Here is a 15,592-nt window from a genome sequence, read left to right on the forward strand (position 1 = left end):
TTTTTCTTCAAAGTTTAATAGGGTTCACCAGTGAACCCATCTGGGCTAGGACGTTTATTTGTTGGGAGGTTCTTCATTAGTGATTCAATCCCTTGTTTGTAGATTTATTGAAATTTTCTATTTCTTCTTGTCACTTTTGTTATCTGTTTAACCTATTGTTTAATTTGTTAACTATTTAACTTCTTAGAGTACAATTGTTCATAATAGTCTCATTTAATTCTTTTTATTTCTATTAGGTCTGTAGCAGTGTCCCACTTTCATTTCTTCTGATTTAGTAATTTGAGTCTTCTCTTTTTTTTCTCTGGGTCATCTAACTAAACGTTTTCAATTTTGTCGATCTTCTCAAGCAATTTTTATTTCATTGATTTTCAATTTAAAAAATTTTTTATTACATTATCGGGACTCTAAATTATTTCCTTCCTTCTGCTAGCTTTGGGTTTAGTTTGGTCTTTTTCTAGTTTCTTTGGGCATAAAGTTGGGTCATTGTTTTGGGGGCTTGATTTTATTTGTCTCTAAGTATTTTCTAATTTCCCTTGTGATTTCTTTTTTGACCTTTTGTCTATTTAAAGTTGTTATTTAATCTGCATGTTTCTCGATTTTCCAGTTTTCCTTTTATTGATTTCCAGTTTCATTCCATAGTCATTGGAGAAGATATTTTGTGTGATTTCAGTCTTGTAAAATGTATTATTTTGTGGTCTAACATGGTCTATCCATGGATATTGTTCCACGTGCATTTGAGAAGAATGTTTCATTCTGTTGTTGTAGGGTGGAGTGTTCTGTATATGTTAAGTCTAAACTATTTCTCCTTTCATTTCTGTCAAATTTTGCCTCATATATTTTGGGGCTCTTATTAGGTGGATTTGTGTTTATAATTGTCATGTCTTCTTGATGGATTGAACTTTTTAGTCAGTCTTTAATGTCCTTTGAGTCCTGTAACAATCTTCAACTTAAAGCCTGTTTTGTCTGAAATTAGTATAAACACCCAAGCTTAGTTTTGATTACTGTTTGTATGAAGTATCTTATTCTGTCCTTTTACTTTCTATCTATGTGTATTTTGGTATCTATAACTTGACCCTAGTAGATAGTGTATGTATGGATTTTTAAAAAATTCATTCTGTCAACCTTTGCCTTTTAATTGGAGAGTGTAATTCATTTACATTTAATTACTGTTAAGGAAGGATTTCTGACGTTTTAGTATTTGTTTTCTAAATACTATCTTTCTGTTCCTCACTTCCTTCATTATTGCCTTTTGTTTAATTGATTTGTATAGTGTACCATTTTGATTCCCTTCTCATTACCTATTCTGCACATATTTTTTGTTATATTCTTAGTGGCTATCTTGGGGATTACAATTAATATCTTAAACTTATAACACCCTAGTTTGAATTAATACCCTCTTAGCTTTGATAGTATACAAAAATTACACTTCTGTATATCTCATCCTTCTTCTTAAATGTTATTGTGTCAAATTACATTTTTATATTTTTTGCTTATTTTACATTTATACATAATGTGCCCAATAACATTGATTTATATTTATTTTATGTGTTTTCGTTTTAAATCATAAAGGAAAAAGAGAATTACCAAAAGTGCAATAATACTACTGGCTTTTATATTTACTTCTGTAGTTACCTTTACTGGTGTTTTTATTTCCTCATATGGCTTTGAGTTACTGTCTGGTGTGCCATTAGCATCTCTAGTAGGGCAGATCTGCTAAAAGTTTCCCTTTCACCCTAGACCCCAGGTCTACCAGACCTTCTGAGAAGCAGCCATTCTTATCTGTCTCCTGGATGATTTTCCAGAGAGTATAAGCTTTTAAGAAACTTTTTATTGAGGTATAATATATATGCCAAATATATTTTAAGTACAAAATTATGTTCATTGTAAAAAGTCAAACAATGCCAAAATTTATAAGAAATTAAAAGAAAAAGCCCCTACCCCTTCTGTCTCCCCAGGGATAACCACCATTAACAGTTAGGGACATAGAAACTTTATGGTCTTTCTTGATCTCAGAAACTTCTGATCTTTCTGAATTCCTTTCACCCTTCCTTCTCTCCATCGAATTACTTCTTCTACTTTGCATATAAGAACCCTAATAGGTAAGTATTATCATCTCCATTGGACACAAGGCAGAGCAAAGAGTTCAAACACAGAAAATGTATAATTCAAGTGTAATGTTCTTTCTGCCATGTTCCTCTGCCTGGATCCTGTCTAGAATCTTAAAAGTTTAATTGCTCTGTCACATAAGGTAGCAGATACATTGTCTTGTTAAAATATAATTAAGGCCTTATTTTTTAGACAGCAGAAGACCTGGTCCTGTGGGAGTTGTGACAAAATAGCCTTTATTGCCTGAACTGTAGTAAAAAAGATGCCACCTGCTTTAAGAAGGGTAGTTTGGATTGGGCTGGTTATTTAGAGCCTGACTTGGTCAGTGGAAGGGGCTAGGGCTGGAATAAGACCTGCCCACTGAGTCAGGGTTAGGACCAGCTGGTGAAGGGGGGAATTATATTACTTACTATCTGATAATCCAATCCAAGGAGATTTATATAATCCAACCAAATGGCAGAATCAGCAAGAGCAACTTCCAGAAGAAATTCCTGACATTCCCCAAACATCCCAGGCTTTCACACACTGTTGCACCTTTGCACACACTCTACTTAGAATGCTTTTTCTGCCTTGTCTGCTCAGAATATTTATCTTTCACAATTATGTTATAATTTCACCACCTCTGTAAGGCTACACTGCATGTGTGTGAAATATTTGTTTACTTGCCTGCCTCCCATGTGAGTATGTGTACTCATCTTCACTTTTGAAACATAGTTTTGCTGCAGATAGGATTCTTTGCTGACAGGTTTGGGTTTTTTTCCTGTCTTTCAGCACTTTAAATATGTCATCTCACTGCCTTCTGGAACTCTATGGTTTCTAATGAGAATTTGGCTCTTAATCTTATTGGGGATATTTTGTATGTGGTAATCACTTCTCTCTTGCTGCTTTCAAGATTCTTTGTCTTTGTTTTTGTCAGTTTGACTATACTGTGTCTCAATGTGGATCTCCTAGAATTTGTCCTGATTAAAGATCTTGAGCTTCTTAAAAATGTACAGATTGAAGTCTTACATGTGTAGATTTCAGTCTTACATGAAATTTGGGAAGTTTTTGACTATTATTTCTTCAAACATTCTTTCTGTTCCACTTTCTCCGGTGCTTCTTGGACTCCCATTAAGCATATATTGGTATGCTTGATGGTGTCTCATAGTCTCTTGGGCTCTGTTTCTTTTTCATTTTTTTTCTTTCTGCTCTTCAGTCTGGATAATTTCAACTAACCTGTCTTCAAGTTCACTGATTCTTTCTCCTGCCTGCTCAAACGTGCTGTTAAACCTCTGTAATAAATTTATTATTTCAGTTATTGTACTTTTCAGCTGCAGAATTTCTATTTCCTTTTTATCATTTCTACTTCTTTGTTGATATTCTCTATTTGTTGAGACATTGTTGATTGTGAGTTTTTTGCCAGGTTTTTCTGTGTTTCTAGGGAGGTACAGACCTGCAGAGCCCCTTGCTACACCATTTTCATGGATGTGTTCTGTATTACTGAGTTTGAAGAGTTTTTCAGAAAATATATTATGGATCTAACTAAGTCCTTTATCAGATTATGAGTTGCAAATACTTTATCAGTCTGAGGCTTGTTTTATTCTCTTAACAGTGCCTTTTGATGAGCAGAAGATACTAACTTTAAGTACAGTTTATCTTTTTTTGTCTTGTGCTTTTGGTATTGTATCTAAGAAATCTTACGTAACATAAGGTCACAGAAATTTTCTCCTGTGTGTTTTTTCTAGAAGTTTTATAGTTTTACATTTTGTATTTAGAGCTGTAATTCATTTTGAGTTCATTTTTTGTGAGACAAGTATTCTTGAGGGTGCTGTAGTGGGTTTTTTTGTTTTGTTTTTTTTTTTTGCTATTTTAATTTGCATTTCCTTTATGACCAGTGATGTTCATATTTTCTTTTGCTTATTGGCTATGTTGTGTTTTTTTTAAGTGTCTGGTCAAATCTTTTGTCCATTTTGTTCATTTTATTGTGATGTCTTCTATTTGAGTTGTAAGCATTCTTTAGGCATTGTGGATATAAATCCTTTGTCAGGTATATGTTTTGCCAGTGTTTATTCCCAATCTGTGTTTCGCCTTTTTCTTTGCTTAACTATGTCTTTTGATTAGAAAGTTCTTAATTTTGATGTTTAATTCATCAGTGTTTTTTATGATTCAGTTTCCTAAGAAATCTTTCCCAAACCCCAAGATCATGAAGATTCTTCCCTATGTTTTCTTCTAGAAGTTTTTTTTTTTCTTGTGATCCAATTTGAATTAAGTTTTAGTATATGAGGTCAATGTTCTTCCCCCCACCCTCCACCCAAAACATTCAGTTATTTCAATACTATTTATTGAATAGACTACCATTTGAATACAGTGAATTACCTTGGTATCTTTGTTGAAAAGCAATTGTCTGGGTCTGTTTCTGGCCTTTCCCTTGTGTTCTATTGAGCTATATATCTGACTTTTCCCTTATGTTCTATTGAGCTATACATCTGTCTTGATTAACATAGCTCTATAAGAAGTCATGAAATCACATAGTTGGAGACCACTGCCTTTTTCTTTTTAAAAATGTTTTTTCTATTACAAGGCCTTTGCATTTTTATGTAAGTTTTAGAATCAGCATGCCAGTTTCTTAAAAAAAAAAAAACCTGCTGGGGATTTCGGTTGGGATTGTGTTAAATTGACATCTTAACAATATTACGCCCATGAGCATTGTCTATCTCTTCATTTATTTAGGTCTTTCATTTCTCTCAGCAGTGTTTTGTAGCTTTTCAGAGTGTAGTCTTTTTCCACATCTTTGACTAAGTTTTTACCTATTGTAAATAGAATTGTTCTCTAATTTTCTGATTAATTCTTGTTGTTATACAGATTTTCCTTGTTGCATGAGAACTTGTTAAAGTCACTTATTCTTATAATGTGTTGGTAGGATTTTCTATGTAGATGATCGTATGTGAAAACAGTTTTACTTCATCCTTCACAGTTTTGTCTTCTTTTCCCTTGGAGTACACTGTTGAGTCAGAGATTAAGGTGAACATTTGTAGATTCCCTTTGCTAGGTTGAAAAAATTTATTTTACCCACAGTTTGCTTTACAGTTTTGTTATGATTGGATATTGACATTTGTCAGATGCCCTTTTGTATCTGTTGAGATTGCCTCAGTACAATGTGGAAATTAATGCATATTTGTAGATGCCCTTTATTAGGTTGAGAAGATTCCTGTCTGTTTCTGGTTTGTTCTACAGTTTTATCATGATTGGTTGTTGAATTTTGTCAAATGCTCTTTCTGCACTATTGAGATGGTCATACTTTTTCACCCTTTATTGTATTAACATGGTGTATTACTTTACTTTTCAGATGATATCTAATCTTACATTTCTAAGATAAACCCAGTTAAGATATAGTATCCTTTTTTTTTTTAATTAAAAGAAGAACTACCAATGATTGACTAAATTTTCCAGGTACTCTCGTGGCATTTATGTGTTATTTCTAATTCTTACAGTAACCTGTAATTAGCTTCTAGTTTGAGGGATGATAAAATTGAGGCTGAGGTCTCGGGAAGAAACATATAGAACATGAAGGAAAGTCTAAACTTCATACCTTCAATGCCCCTAGTACTCTTTCTACTATACCTTGCTACTTTTTGTAATAATTTATGGTTAAAAAATATTGAAGATCATATTGATGTTTTATGCACTTTTTTTTTTTTTTTTTTTTTGATGGAGATCTCACTATGTTGCTCAAGGTGGACTCAAATTCCTGGGGTCAAGCAATCCTCCTGCTTCAGCTTCTCAAGTAGCTGGGACTACAGGTGCATAACATTGTGCCTGGCTTTTATGTACCTTTTTGAGATATGTTTATTATTTCCTAGAATGTAAATAATTGATTCATGAAAAAAAATTCTAATAGCTTTTAACCTCTACCATTGAATGTCTTTCTTCTAATTTTATCTTTGCTGTTGCTGTGAACCAAAGTAACTAACAAATCTTTAAGAGTATTTCTTTTTGTCTCTACATTTGTAGGAGCACATAAAGTGTATTAACTATCTATCCCCAGGTAGCATGGGTGTATTAGTCACAGCTCTCCAGAGAAACAGAAACAACAGGATATACGTGTGTGTGTGTGTGTGTGTGTGTGTGTGTGTGTGTGTGTGTAGAGAAGGAGAGGGAAGGATTGATTAATTTATTGTAAGGTATTGACTCACATGATTATGTAGTGTGAACAGTCCCATTATCTGTCTGCAAACTGGAGACCCAGGAAAGTCCCGCAGTGTAGTTTGAATGTCTGGAGCCAAACAGCTGATGGTATAGGTTCCAGTCCCAATCTGAAGGCCTGAGAACCAGGAACACCAAGGACAGAAGATTGATGTCCTACCTCAAGCAGTCAGACAGCAAATTTAACCTTTTTCTGCCTTCTGGTTTTATTCAGGCCCTCAGTGGACTAGCTAATGTCTACCCACACTGGGGATGGCCATCTGCTTTACTCAGTTCACCAGTAAACTGAGTAAAGTTTACTGATCTTTTCTAGAAACACTCTCACAGACACATCCAGACCTAAGATTAACCAGATATCTGGGCGTCCTGTGGCCTGGTAAAGGCAACACATAAAATTAACCATCACACTGGGTTAGTCTTGATCTTGAATTTTTTGGGAATGTTTTATATTACTTTTAATTCAATTATTTTTAAACCTTTTTTTATTTTGAAATAATTTTAAAGTTACAGGAAAGTTGCAAGAAAAGTACAAAGAACTACATATGCCCTTACCTAGATTAACCACTCTTTATTATTTTCCACATTCACTTTATCATCCTGCAGTATTGTACATTTGCATGTAATTTCCCTTTTCTGAACCGTTAGAGAGTAGGTTGCATATATCTGGTCCCCCTACCCCTTAATGCTTCAGTATTTCCTAAGAACAGTGATAGTCTACTAAATAACCTAAATATGGATACCAATTTCAGGAAACTTAGCATAAATACAATACTTTCAACTAAATATTGTTTTGGTCAGTTGCCTCGGTGATGTCCTTTGGAGCAGTTTTATTCCCCAGTGCAGGATACAGTCCAGGATCCTTCATGCATTTGTAGTAAATAAAATACAGTTCATCCGTTTTTTTTTTTTTTTTAACTTTTTTTTTTTTAGGTTTGGGGGTACATGTGAAGGTTTGTTACATAGGTAAACAACATGTCACAGGGGTTTGTTACACATATTATTTCATCACGCAGGTATTAAGCCCGATAGCCAATAGTTCTCTTTTCTGTTCCTCTCCCTCCTCCCACCCTCCTGCGTCAGGTAGACCCCAGTTTCTCTTGTTTCCTTCTTTGTGTTCATGAGTTCTTATCATTTAGCTCCCACTTACAAGTGAGAACATGCGGTATTTGGTTTTTTGTTCCTGTATTACTGTGCTAAGGATAATAGCCTCCGGCTCCATCCATGTTCCTGCAAAAGATGTGATCTTACTCTTTTTTATGGCTACACAATATTTTATGGTGTATTTGTACCCTATTTTCTTTATCCAGTCTGTCATTGATGGGCATTTAGGCTGATTCCATGTCTTTGCTATTGTGAATAGTGCTGCAGTGAACATTCATGTGCATGTGTCTTTATGGTAGAATGATTTATAGTCCTCTGGCTATATACCCAGTAATGAGATTGCTGGGTAAAATGGTAGTTCTGCTTTTTGCTCTTTGTAGAATCGCCATACTGCTTCCCACAGTGGTTGAACTAATTTACACTCCCACCAACAGGATATAAGTGTTTCCTTTTCTCCACAACCTTACCCGCATCTGTTATTTTTTGACTTCGTGATAATAGCCATTCTGACTGGTGTGAGATGGTATCTCATTGTAGTTTTGATTTGCATTTCTCTAATGATTAGTGATGTTGAGCTTTTTTTCATATGCCTGTTGGTCACGTATATGTCTTCTTTTGAGAAGTATCTGCTTATGTCCTTTGGCCACTTTTTAATGGGGTTGTTTTTTTCTTGTAAATTAAAGTTCCTTAGAAATGCTTTTGATAAAATTCAACAGCCCTTCATGTTAAAAACTCTCAATAAACTAGGTATTGAGGGAACATACCTCAAAATAATAAGAGCCATCTATGACAAACCTACGGCCAACATTATACTGAATGGGCAAAAGCTAGAAGCATTCCTCTTGAAAACCGACACAAGACAAGGATACTCTCTCACCACTTCAACATAGTTTTGGGAGTCCTAGCCAGAGCAGTAAGGCAAGAGAAGGAAATAAAGGGCATCCAAATAGGAAGAGAGGAAGTCAAACTATCTCTTTGCAGATTACATGATTCTGTATCTAGAAAACCCCTTAGTCTTGTCCCAAAAGCTTCTCCAGCTGATAAACAACTTCAGCAAAGTTGCAGGATGCAAAATCAACATACAAAATTCACTAGCATTCCTATACACCAAAAACAGCCAAACCTAGAGCCAAATCAGAAAGGCAATCCCATTCACAGTGGCTACAAAAAGAATGAAATACCTAGGAATACAGCTGACAAGGGAGGTGAAAGATCTCTACAATGAGAATTACAAAGCACTGCTCAAAGAAATCAGAGAAAATACAAACAAATGGAAAAACATCCCATGCTCATGGATAGGAAGAATCAATATCATTAAAATGGCTATACTGCCCAAAACAATTTACAGATTCACTGCTATTCCTCTCAAACTACCAAAAACATTCTTCACAAAACTAGAAAAAGCTATTTTAAAATTCATGTGGAACCAAAAAAGAGCACAAATAGCCAAGGCAATCCTAAGCAAAAAAAACAAAGCTGGAGGCATCACATTACCCATCTTCAAACTGTACTACAAGGCTACAGTAACCAAAACAGCATAGTACTGGTACAAAAACAGGCACATAGACCAGTGGAACAGAATACAGAGCCCAGAAATGAGGCCGCACATCTACGACCATCTGATCTTTGACAAAGATGACAAAAAACAAGCAATAGGGAAAAGACTCTCTGTTTATTAAATGGTGCTGGGATAACTGGCTAGCCATATGCAGAAGATTGAAGCTGGACCCCTTCCTAACACCATACACAAAAACCAACTCAAGATGGATTAAAGACTTAAATGTAAAACCCAAAACTATAAAAACCCTGAAGACAACCTAGGCAGTATCATCCTGGACATAAGAATGGGCAAAGATTTCATGACAAGGACTCCAAAACCAATCGCAACAAAAGCAAAATTGACAAGTGGGATCTAGTTAAACTTAAGGGTTTCTGCACAGCAAAAGAAACTACCAACAGAGTAAACAGGCAACCTACAGAATAGGAGAAAATATTTGCAAACTATGCGTCTGACAAACATCATGTTTTATTATGCAGTGCTGAATCAGAGAAATTAATTCTTTGCTATGTATAGGACATCCAAAGACAACATTTCTGAGTTGTAAAGAGAAAGAATTTAGAGTACATCGAATAATGCGATGCATAGACTAAGTTGAACCTTTCTGATTAGTGATTTAAATCAAGTCATTTCTATAGCAAGAATGTTCATTTCTTAAAAATGCTAGATTAAAAAAATCAATCTATTTCTCTTTCAAGTGCCTGATTCCAGCATGTTTTCTGTATATTCAGTGTCACCTTTTTCAGTAAGATGAGGCACTTTAGAAAATGTCAGATGGGGCCAGGCATGGTGGCTCACACCTGTAATCTCAGCACTTTGGGAGGCAGAGGCAGGCGGATCATGAGGTCAAGAGATTGAGACAATCCTGGCCAACATGGTGAAACCCCGTCTCTACTAAAAATACAAAAATTAGCTGGGCGTGGTGGTGCACGCCTGTAGTCCCAGCTACTCGGGAGGCTGAGGCAGGAGAATCACTTGAACCCAGGAGGCAGAGGTTGCAGTGAGCCGAGATCGTGTCACTGCAGTCCAGCCTAACAGAGCAAGACTCTGTCTCAAAAAAAAAAAAAAAAAAAAAAAAATATTGGGTGGTTAGGTTAGGATCTGTTTATTTATTCAAATGTTAGCCATTAGCTGGAATGAGAAGGAATTTGACTTACTTTTTTTGTGTTAGTTATCTGTTGTCATGTAACAGGTAACTCCAGAACTTGCTGGTTTTAAACAATAAACATTTAATTACTGATAGTTTTTGTTGATCAGGGATTTGGGAGCTGCTTAGCTGTGTGGTTCTGGCTTAGGGTCTTGTATGAAGTTGCTCTCAGGCTGTTAGCCAAACTGCAGTCGTATGAAGGCTTGATTGGGGCTGGAGGATTCACTTCTAACATGGCTTATTCACGTAACAGAAGGTAGAATGGCCTCCATCCCTTACCAACTGGGTGTCTCCATGGTGTATGTTGAAAATTTTTATGACATGGCAGCTGGCTTCCTCCATAGCATGTGATCCATGATAGTGAGGAGGAAGTCACAATGCCTTTTATGACATTGTCATTTCTGCCACAGTCTTTTTTGTTGAAGCAAGTTAGCAAGCACTAAGCACATCTACAATCAAGGAGAGGGGCAGGCTTTACCTTTTGAAGGAAGAAGTATGAAAGTGTATCACTGACTGATCAAGTAGAGGTAAGCAGTGGAGGACACTCAGAATACCTTTTGACAGAAGGTATTAATTAAATTGTTAATTTTCCAGGGAAGGGAATGGTTTTATTTTGTTTCTAAAGTCCAGTCTGTTATTAAGACTTAGACTGTTATTGAAATATACACTTAGATTTTTTTTTTAATTCTACTTGGGAAGTCTTAAAATTCATATTCTTGAAGGAAAACATCTAAAACAAATTATAAAATTCAACTCTAAAATATGTGACTAGTACTTATTTTTTTTGCTAAGGTTTTGTTTTGGAGACTTGTTTGAAATAAAGTGATCCTCATTCAGGACTTAGAAACAAAAGTTATACTCCACATGCTAGGGATTAGAAAGAAGGCTAATGTGAACTGATCAAAAGTATGAATTATGTAATGCCTTTAGAATATTCAACTTTTAGGTAACTTGATATTGTTATAATTTCAAGCTTAGAGAAAAGTTGTAAGAATGGCATAAGGAACTCCTATATATCCTTTATCTAGATTCACTAATTGTTCGTTTTGTGCCATTTGTGTTATTCTTTGTCTCATCCTAGCCCAGTCAGCCTAACACCACCAGGAATAAACCAGTAGTCTGATAAAATTAAGTTTATTGACCCACTCCAGTGAGAGAGAGTGCAAACAAGAGGAACCACAGGGCTTCTTACCAAATGGAGTTACAGTAGATTTCATACAGGATTTTGGAGAAGGATAGCATTTAGGTAAAATTTAAATGCACTACATTTTGTGGTGTCTAGGTTGGATGACAGTGTAGATGTAAATCTGTGTTGTCGAATGACTAAAACATCCTTTATAAATTACACTTCTTATGTTTAAGGAAAGTACTATTTATCATGTGTTTATGGAATTTGCTGCAATAAATTCATGTGTATGGATGGATTTATGATATGTTGAATTCATCACCAGAGGTTGAACTGTAGAGAAGTCCTTTAAGAGGAGGCATTTTATCTTCCTATTATATTTTATCAATTTTAAGATGGACTCAACCCTTCTACACACATGCCTCTTTCCATATGGATATTCAGTTTTTCTAGTACCATTTGTTTAAAAGATTTTATTTTCCCTCATTGAATTGCTTTGGTGTCTTTGTTGAAAATGACTGGAAAAATATGGATCTGTTTCTGAGTTTTATTGAGAACTGGTCTTAGATGTATCAGCATGTTTAAAATGATGTTCTGTAGGTTGTGATCCTCAATCAATTTGTTCACTTAAGGCAGTTCTATAGTTATTGTTTGAGAATGTATAAACATCAAAAGCGCCATCATATACCTATAGAGATTTACTAGTGCCTCTAAAAGAAAGAAAGAAAAAGAAAAAAAATCCAAGAGACAATAAAGGAGTGCTCCTTTAACCCTACATTAATAGTTGTGGGGAGGAGCTAGGAAAAATAGTACTCTAGACCTACTTAACTCTAAAGCCCCCTTAAAACTGGGCTCTTAGTTGTTTTATACATTCTTTTAAGAATACCAATCTTGATGGCATAGAATATTATTTTGTAAGGAATAAACAAAATATTGAAAGCTTAGAGTCAAAGCCATTTAAGAGATTTGGACTATGACTTTTTAGGAAAGCACAGAAATGTATATGAGCAAAACTATGTTTAAATCCAGAACACTTTTTACAGTCAGTATGAAATATAACTTCTAATTGTAAGGAAGCATTGTATAAGTTTAATTTGGTTAATCAGTCTTCATAAAATAATCTGTGTCCTACATTTTGTGGTGTCTTAGATTTGATGAAATCTGATAGCAGTTTTTATTTGTGGTTTTCACTCTTTGATATATAATATTCTGTATTATTTTTTGTTCTCTTTCATTATTTTCATGTGAAGTGCCATGGTGTAGCCTGCAGTCACTCAGTTATGGGTTAGTGTATTCCCACTAACTAACTCCTTGACCTTGGACAGGTGTTTAACCTTTCTGAGAACTGGTTTTTGCAACTGTAAATGAGATTATATTTACCTAGTGGCATTATTATGTTTTATTCTTTTCCACTTAAATACCAAGAGATTGCACATACATTATACTTAAATCTCATTAACATTTCTAGTAGGCTGTTCATATACCCTTGGTGAAGTGAAACTTTAATGTTATTAAGATGTCGGTCTTTTCTTTGATGTAGAAAAAAGTTACATTTCAGTAATGATTGTAAGTATTTTTATTTGTTTAACTAGTGGAGAGTGAGGAGATAGGGACAGACCAATGTCTTTCAGTATGTAAATGGTTGAGCACTACTGTACTAGAAGAGGTAATGAGACAGTCAGGTGCCTGCAGCCCTGTATAGAATCCCGGCAAATGCAACAGCCACAAATACGGTATAGACTAATAAAGGATTGTTTTTGGTTTTTTTTGTTGTTGTTTTTGAGATGGAGTTTCGCTGTTGTTGCCCAAGCTAGAGTGCAGTGGTGCGATCTTGGCTCACTGCAACCTCCACTTCCTGAGTTCAAGCAATTCTCCTGCCTCAGCCTCCCGAGTAGCTGGGATTACAGGCATGCACCACCACGCCCTGCTAACTTTTTGTATTTTTAGTAGAAACAGGGTTTCACCATGTTAGCCAGGCTGGTCTCGAACTCCTGACCTCAGGTGATCCACCTGCCTCAGCCTCCCAAAGTGCTGGGATTACAGGTGTGAGCCACCATGCCCAGCCAAAGCATTGTTTTATAGGCTGCACAAATACGAATGGCATGGCTATTGATGATGTGATTTTTCTTTTTTCCTAAATGATGAACAATTCTGGGTAAAGCTTTGAAGAAAAATTAAATAGAAATTTCCTTGATTGACATAGGAGTTGTAGTTCTGCAAATATAATTCGTTAATATGTAAAATGGGCTTAGGTTCTAGGTTAATTACAAGTAGATTTTTTAACCTACTTGAATGTCCAGATGGAAATTTGAAAGTCTAGACTATTGTTTGTTGTGTAGGACTGTTTGGTGCATTGCAAGATGTCCTATAATCCTGGCCTCTTTCCACTAAATACCAGTGGTCATCTTAATTGTTTTGACAGCTAAAAAACATTCCCTACAATTTTAAAAATGTTCCCCAACTCTTAACACCCCCGTTGAGAACTACTGGTCTTAGATGTATTAAAGGTAAGAAAATTTAAGTACTAGAGTATTAGATGACTTATTTGTCATTATGCATTGACTACATTTAATAAAAGTTGTTAATTTGAGACTTTTACAATTAAGATGACTGTATTAATGTTATTTTTCCTAGTAAAATGAATGAAAGTAAACCTGGTGACTCACAGAACCTTGGTAAGTAACTGTATTTAAAATAATTTTATTACAATGAGTCTTTTAAATATGTTACTTAAACATTAGGACTGGAGAGGAGTGAATTCCCTGGTACATGCTTAGTTTGTATGTCCACGTACTAAAGTATAATATTGCATATATTTATTTCAACAGAAACCTATCAGAAGGCAATTTATTTGCCAAATTTTATGTTTATTTTATGTATATAAGATATGGTTCGTATCTCAATAAAACAGTTATTTAAAGGAAAAAATGCAGATGAGAACAATTTAAACAGTGTGTAGAAGTTTAACATGAAAAGGAAAACTGGCCAGGTGCAGTGGCTCATGCCTGCAATTCCAGCACTTTAGGAGGCCGAAGCGGGCAAATCACTTGAGGTCAGGAGTTCAAGACCAGCTTGTCCAACATGACAAAACCTCATCTCTGCTAAAAATACAAAAATTAGCCAGGAGGCGCATGCCTGTAATCCCAGCTACTCGCTAGGCTGAGGCAGGAGAATCTCTTGAACCCGGGAGGCAGAAGTTGCAATGAGCAGAGATCGCACCACTACACTTCAGCCTAAGTGACAGAGCGAGACCCTGTCTCAAAAAAAAGAAGAAAAGCTAAAGAAAAGAAAAGGAAAACTTACCTCTACGTGCTCACAACAATCTTCCCAAATAGATGCGGTCTGTTTTGACCTTTGCTTTTAATTGTTGTTTTCTTCATTTATTATAAACAGTATCTGTTGACTTGCTACAATGAAAGATGAGGAATTTAAATGATTACACTCTTCTGCCGCTTCTCCCTCATCCGCTGTATTTTAGATCCTTTTAAATTCCCTCCAAAATTAAAATATTATTCTTACAACTCTGTATCTTGATCATTACTTTTAAAGTATCTTTTGACACCACATTATGTTGGATAAGGAAATTTATGCTCCTAAACCTCTTCTACTTTCTTTCCCTGCTTCTACCTCCAGCCTTCTGTCAGCTATGCTAATAGTTCTGAAACTTTTAGTACTTCATGGACTACCTCTGTGCATTTGCCAAATGCAAATACACACCTACTATTGATACTTTTTCCTAAGATGGACTGTTTCTTTATTTACATGAATGTATTTAAGGTAGAAACTTTACTTCATTATTGTAATAGAAACCAGTATCATTTACTACACTAGACGCCAATCTTAAGAATAAATATAGTGAAATCAGAACAATTTTACCAAATTTTAAACATTAAAAGCAGGAACGGTACAAATGAATATAAAAATAATCTACTTATAAAAATGCATGCCTGAAACCTAGTCTGTTCTGCATTCAGGGCCCCCTCCATACTGGGTAGAGGGAGACAGGGGGAGAGAGGAACAAATGGAAAACCACAGGTCCACAGCATACAGCAGATGTACCTCCATCCAGGGTTCATGGCAAGAATTTCCCCTCTTCTGTAGTTTCAGCCAGTTCACAAGGACTCCTCTTTTGTAGACTCAGCTAATTCTACATAATCCTCTTTCTCTTGAGCTTTATGCACACTTGCGGGTAAAAGTGTAGGTATTGGGGATGGAGTTAAGGTGGAGCTTACTGGTGTAGGATGTCCAATATGAACAAATGGCAATTTGCTGGAGTTAATGTGAACAGCTCCCTTGTATGGAAGGGAAGGAAGAGGAGCTGAAATCTTTTAAAGGGTTAGGAGAGAGACTTTGAGTTATGACTTATCCCTTT

General features: G+C 35.5%; 1 protein-coding gene across 5 annotated transcripts in view; it reads left to right on the forward strand.

Annotated features, from left to right (window-relative positions):
* G2E3 (G2/M-phase specific E3 ubiquitin protein ligase) overlaps window positions 1-15,592 on the forward strand; it is a 60,959-nt gene that overhangs the window by 8,659 nt on the left and 36,708 nt on the right. For 2 of the 5 annotated variants that reach the window (XM_054448282.2, XM_063651497.1), the window contains exon 2: window positions 13,855-13,895. The exons of 1 other annotated variant lie outside the window; for it this stretch is intronic. In XM_054448282.2, coding sequence (XP_054304257.1) covers window positions 13,859-13,895 — 37 coding nt within the window. In that variant the 5' untranslated portion in view covers window positions 13,855-13,858. Of the gene's footprint in view, window positions 1-10,487; window positions 10,622-13,854; window positions 13,896-15,592 lie in introns of those variants that run through there. 2 more of the 5 variants (XM_054448281.2, XM_063651496.1) reach the window with 2 other exon arrangements.

The sequence above is a fragment of the Pongo pygmaeus genome, chromosome 15 (assembly GCF_028885625.2).
Source record: "Pongo pygmaeus isolate AG05252 chromosome 15, NHGRI_mPonPyg2-v2.0_pri, whole genome shotgun sequence".
Taxonomy (NCBI): Eukaryota; Metazoa; Chordata; class Mammalia; order Primates; family Hominidae; genus Pongo; species Pongo pygmaeus.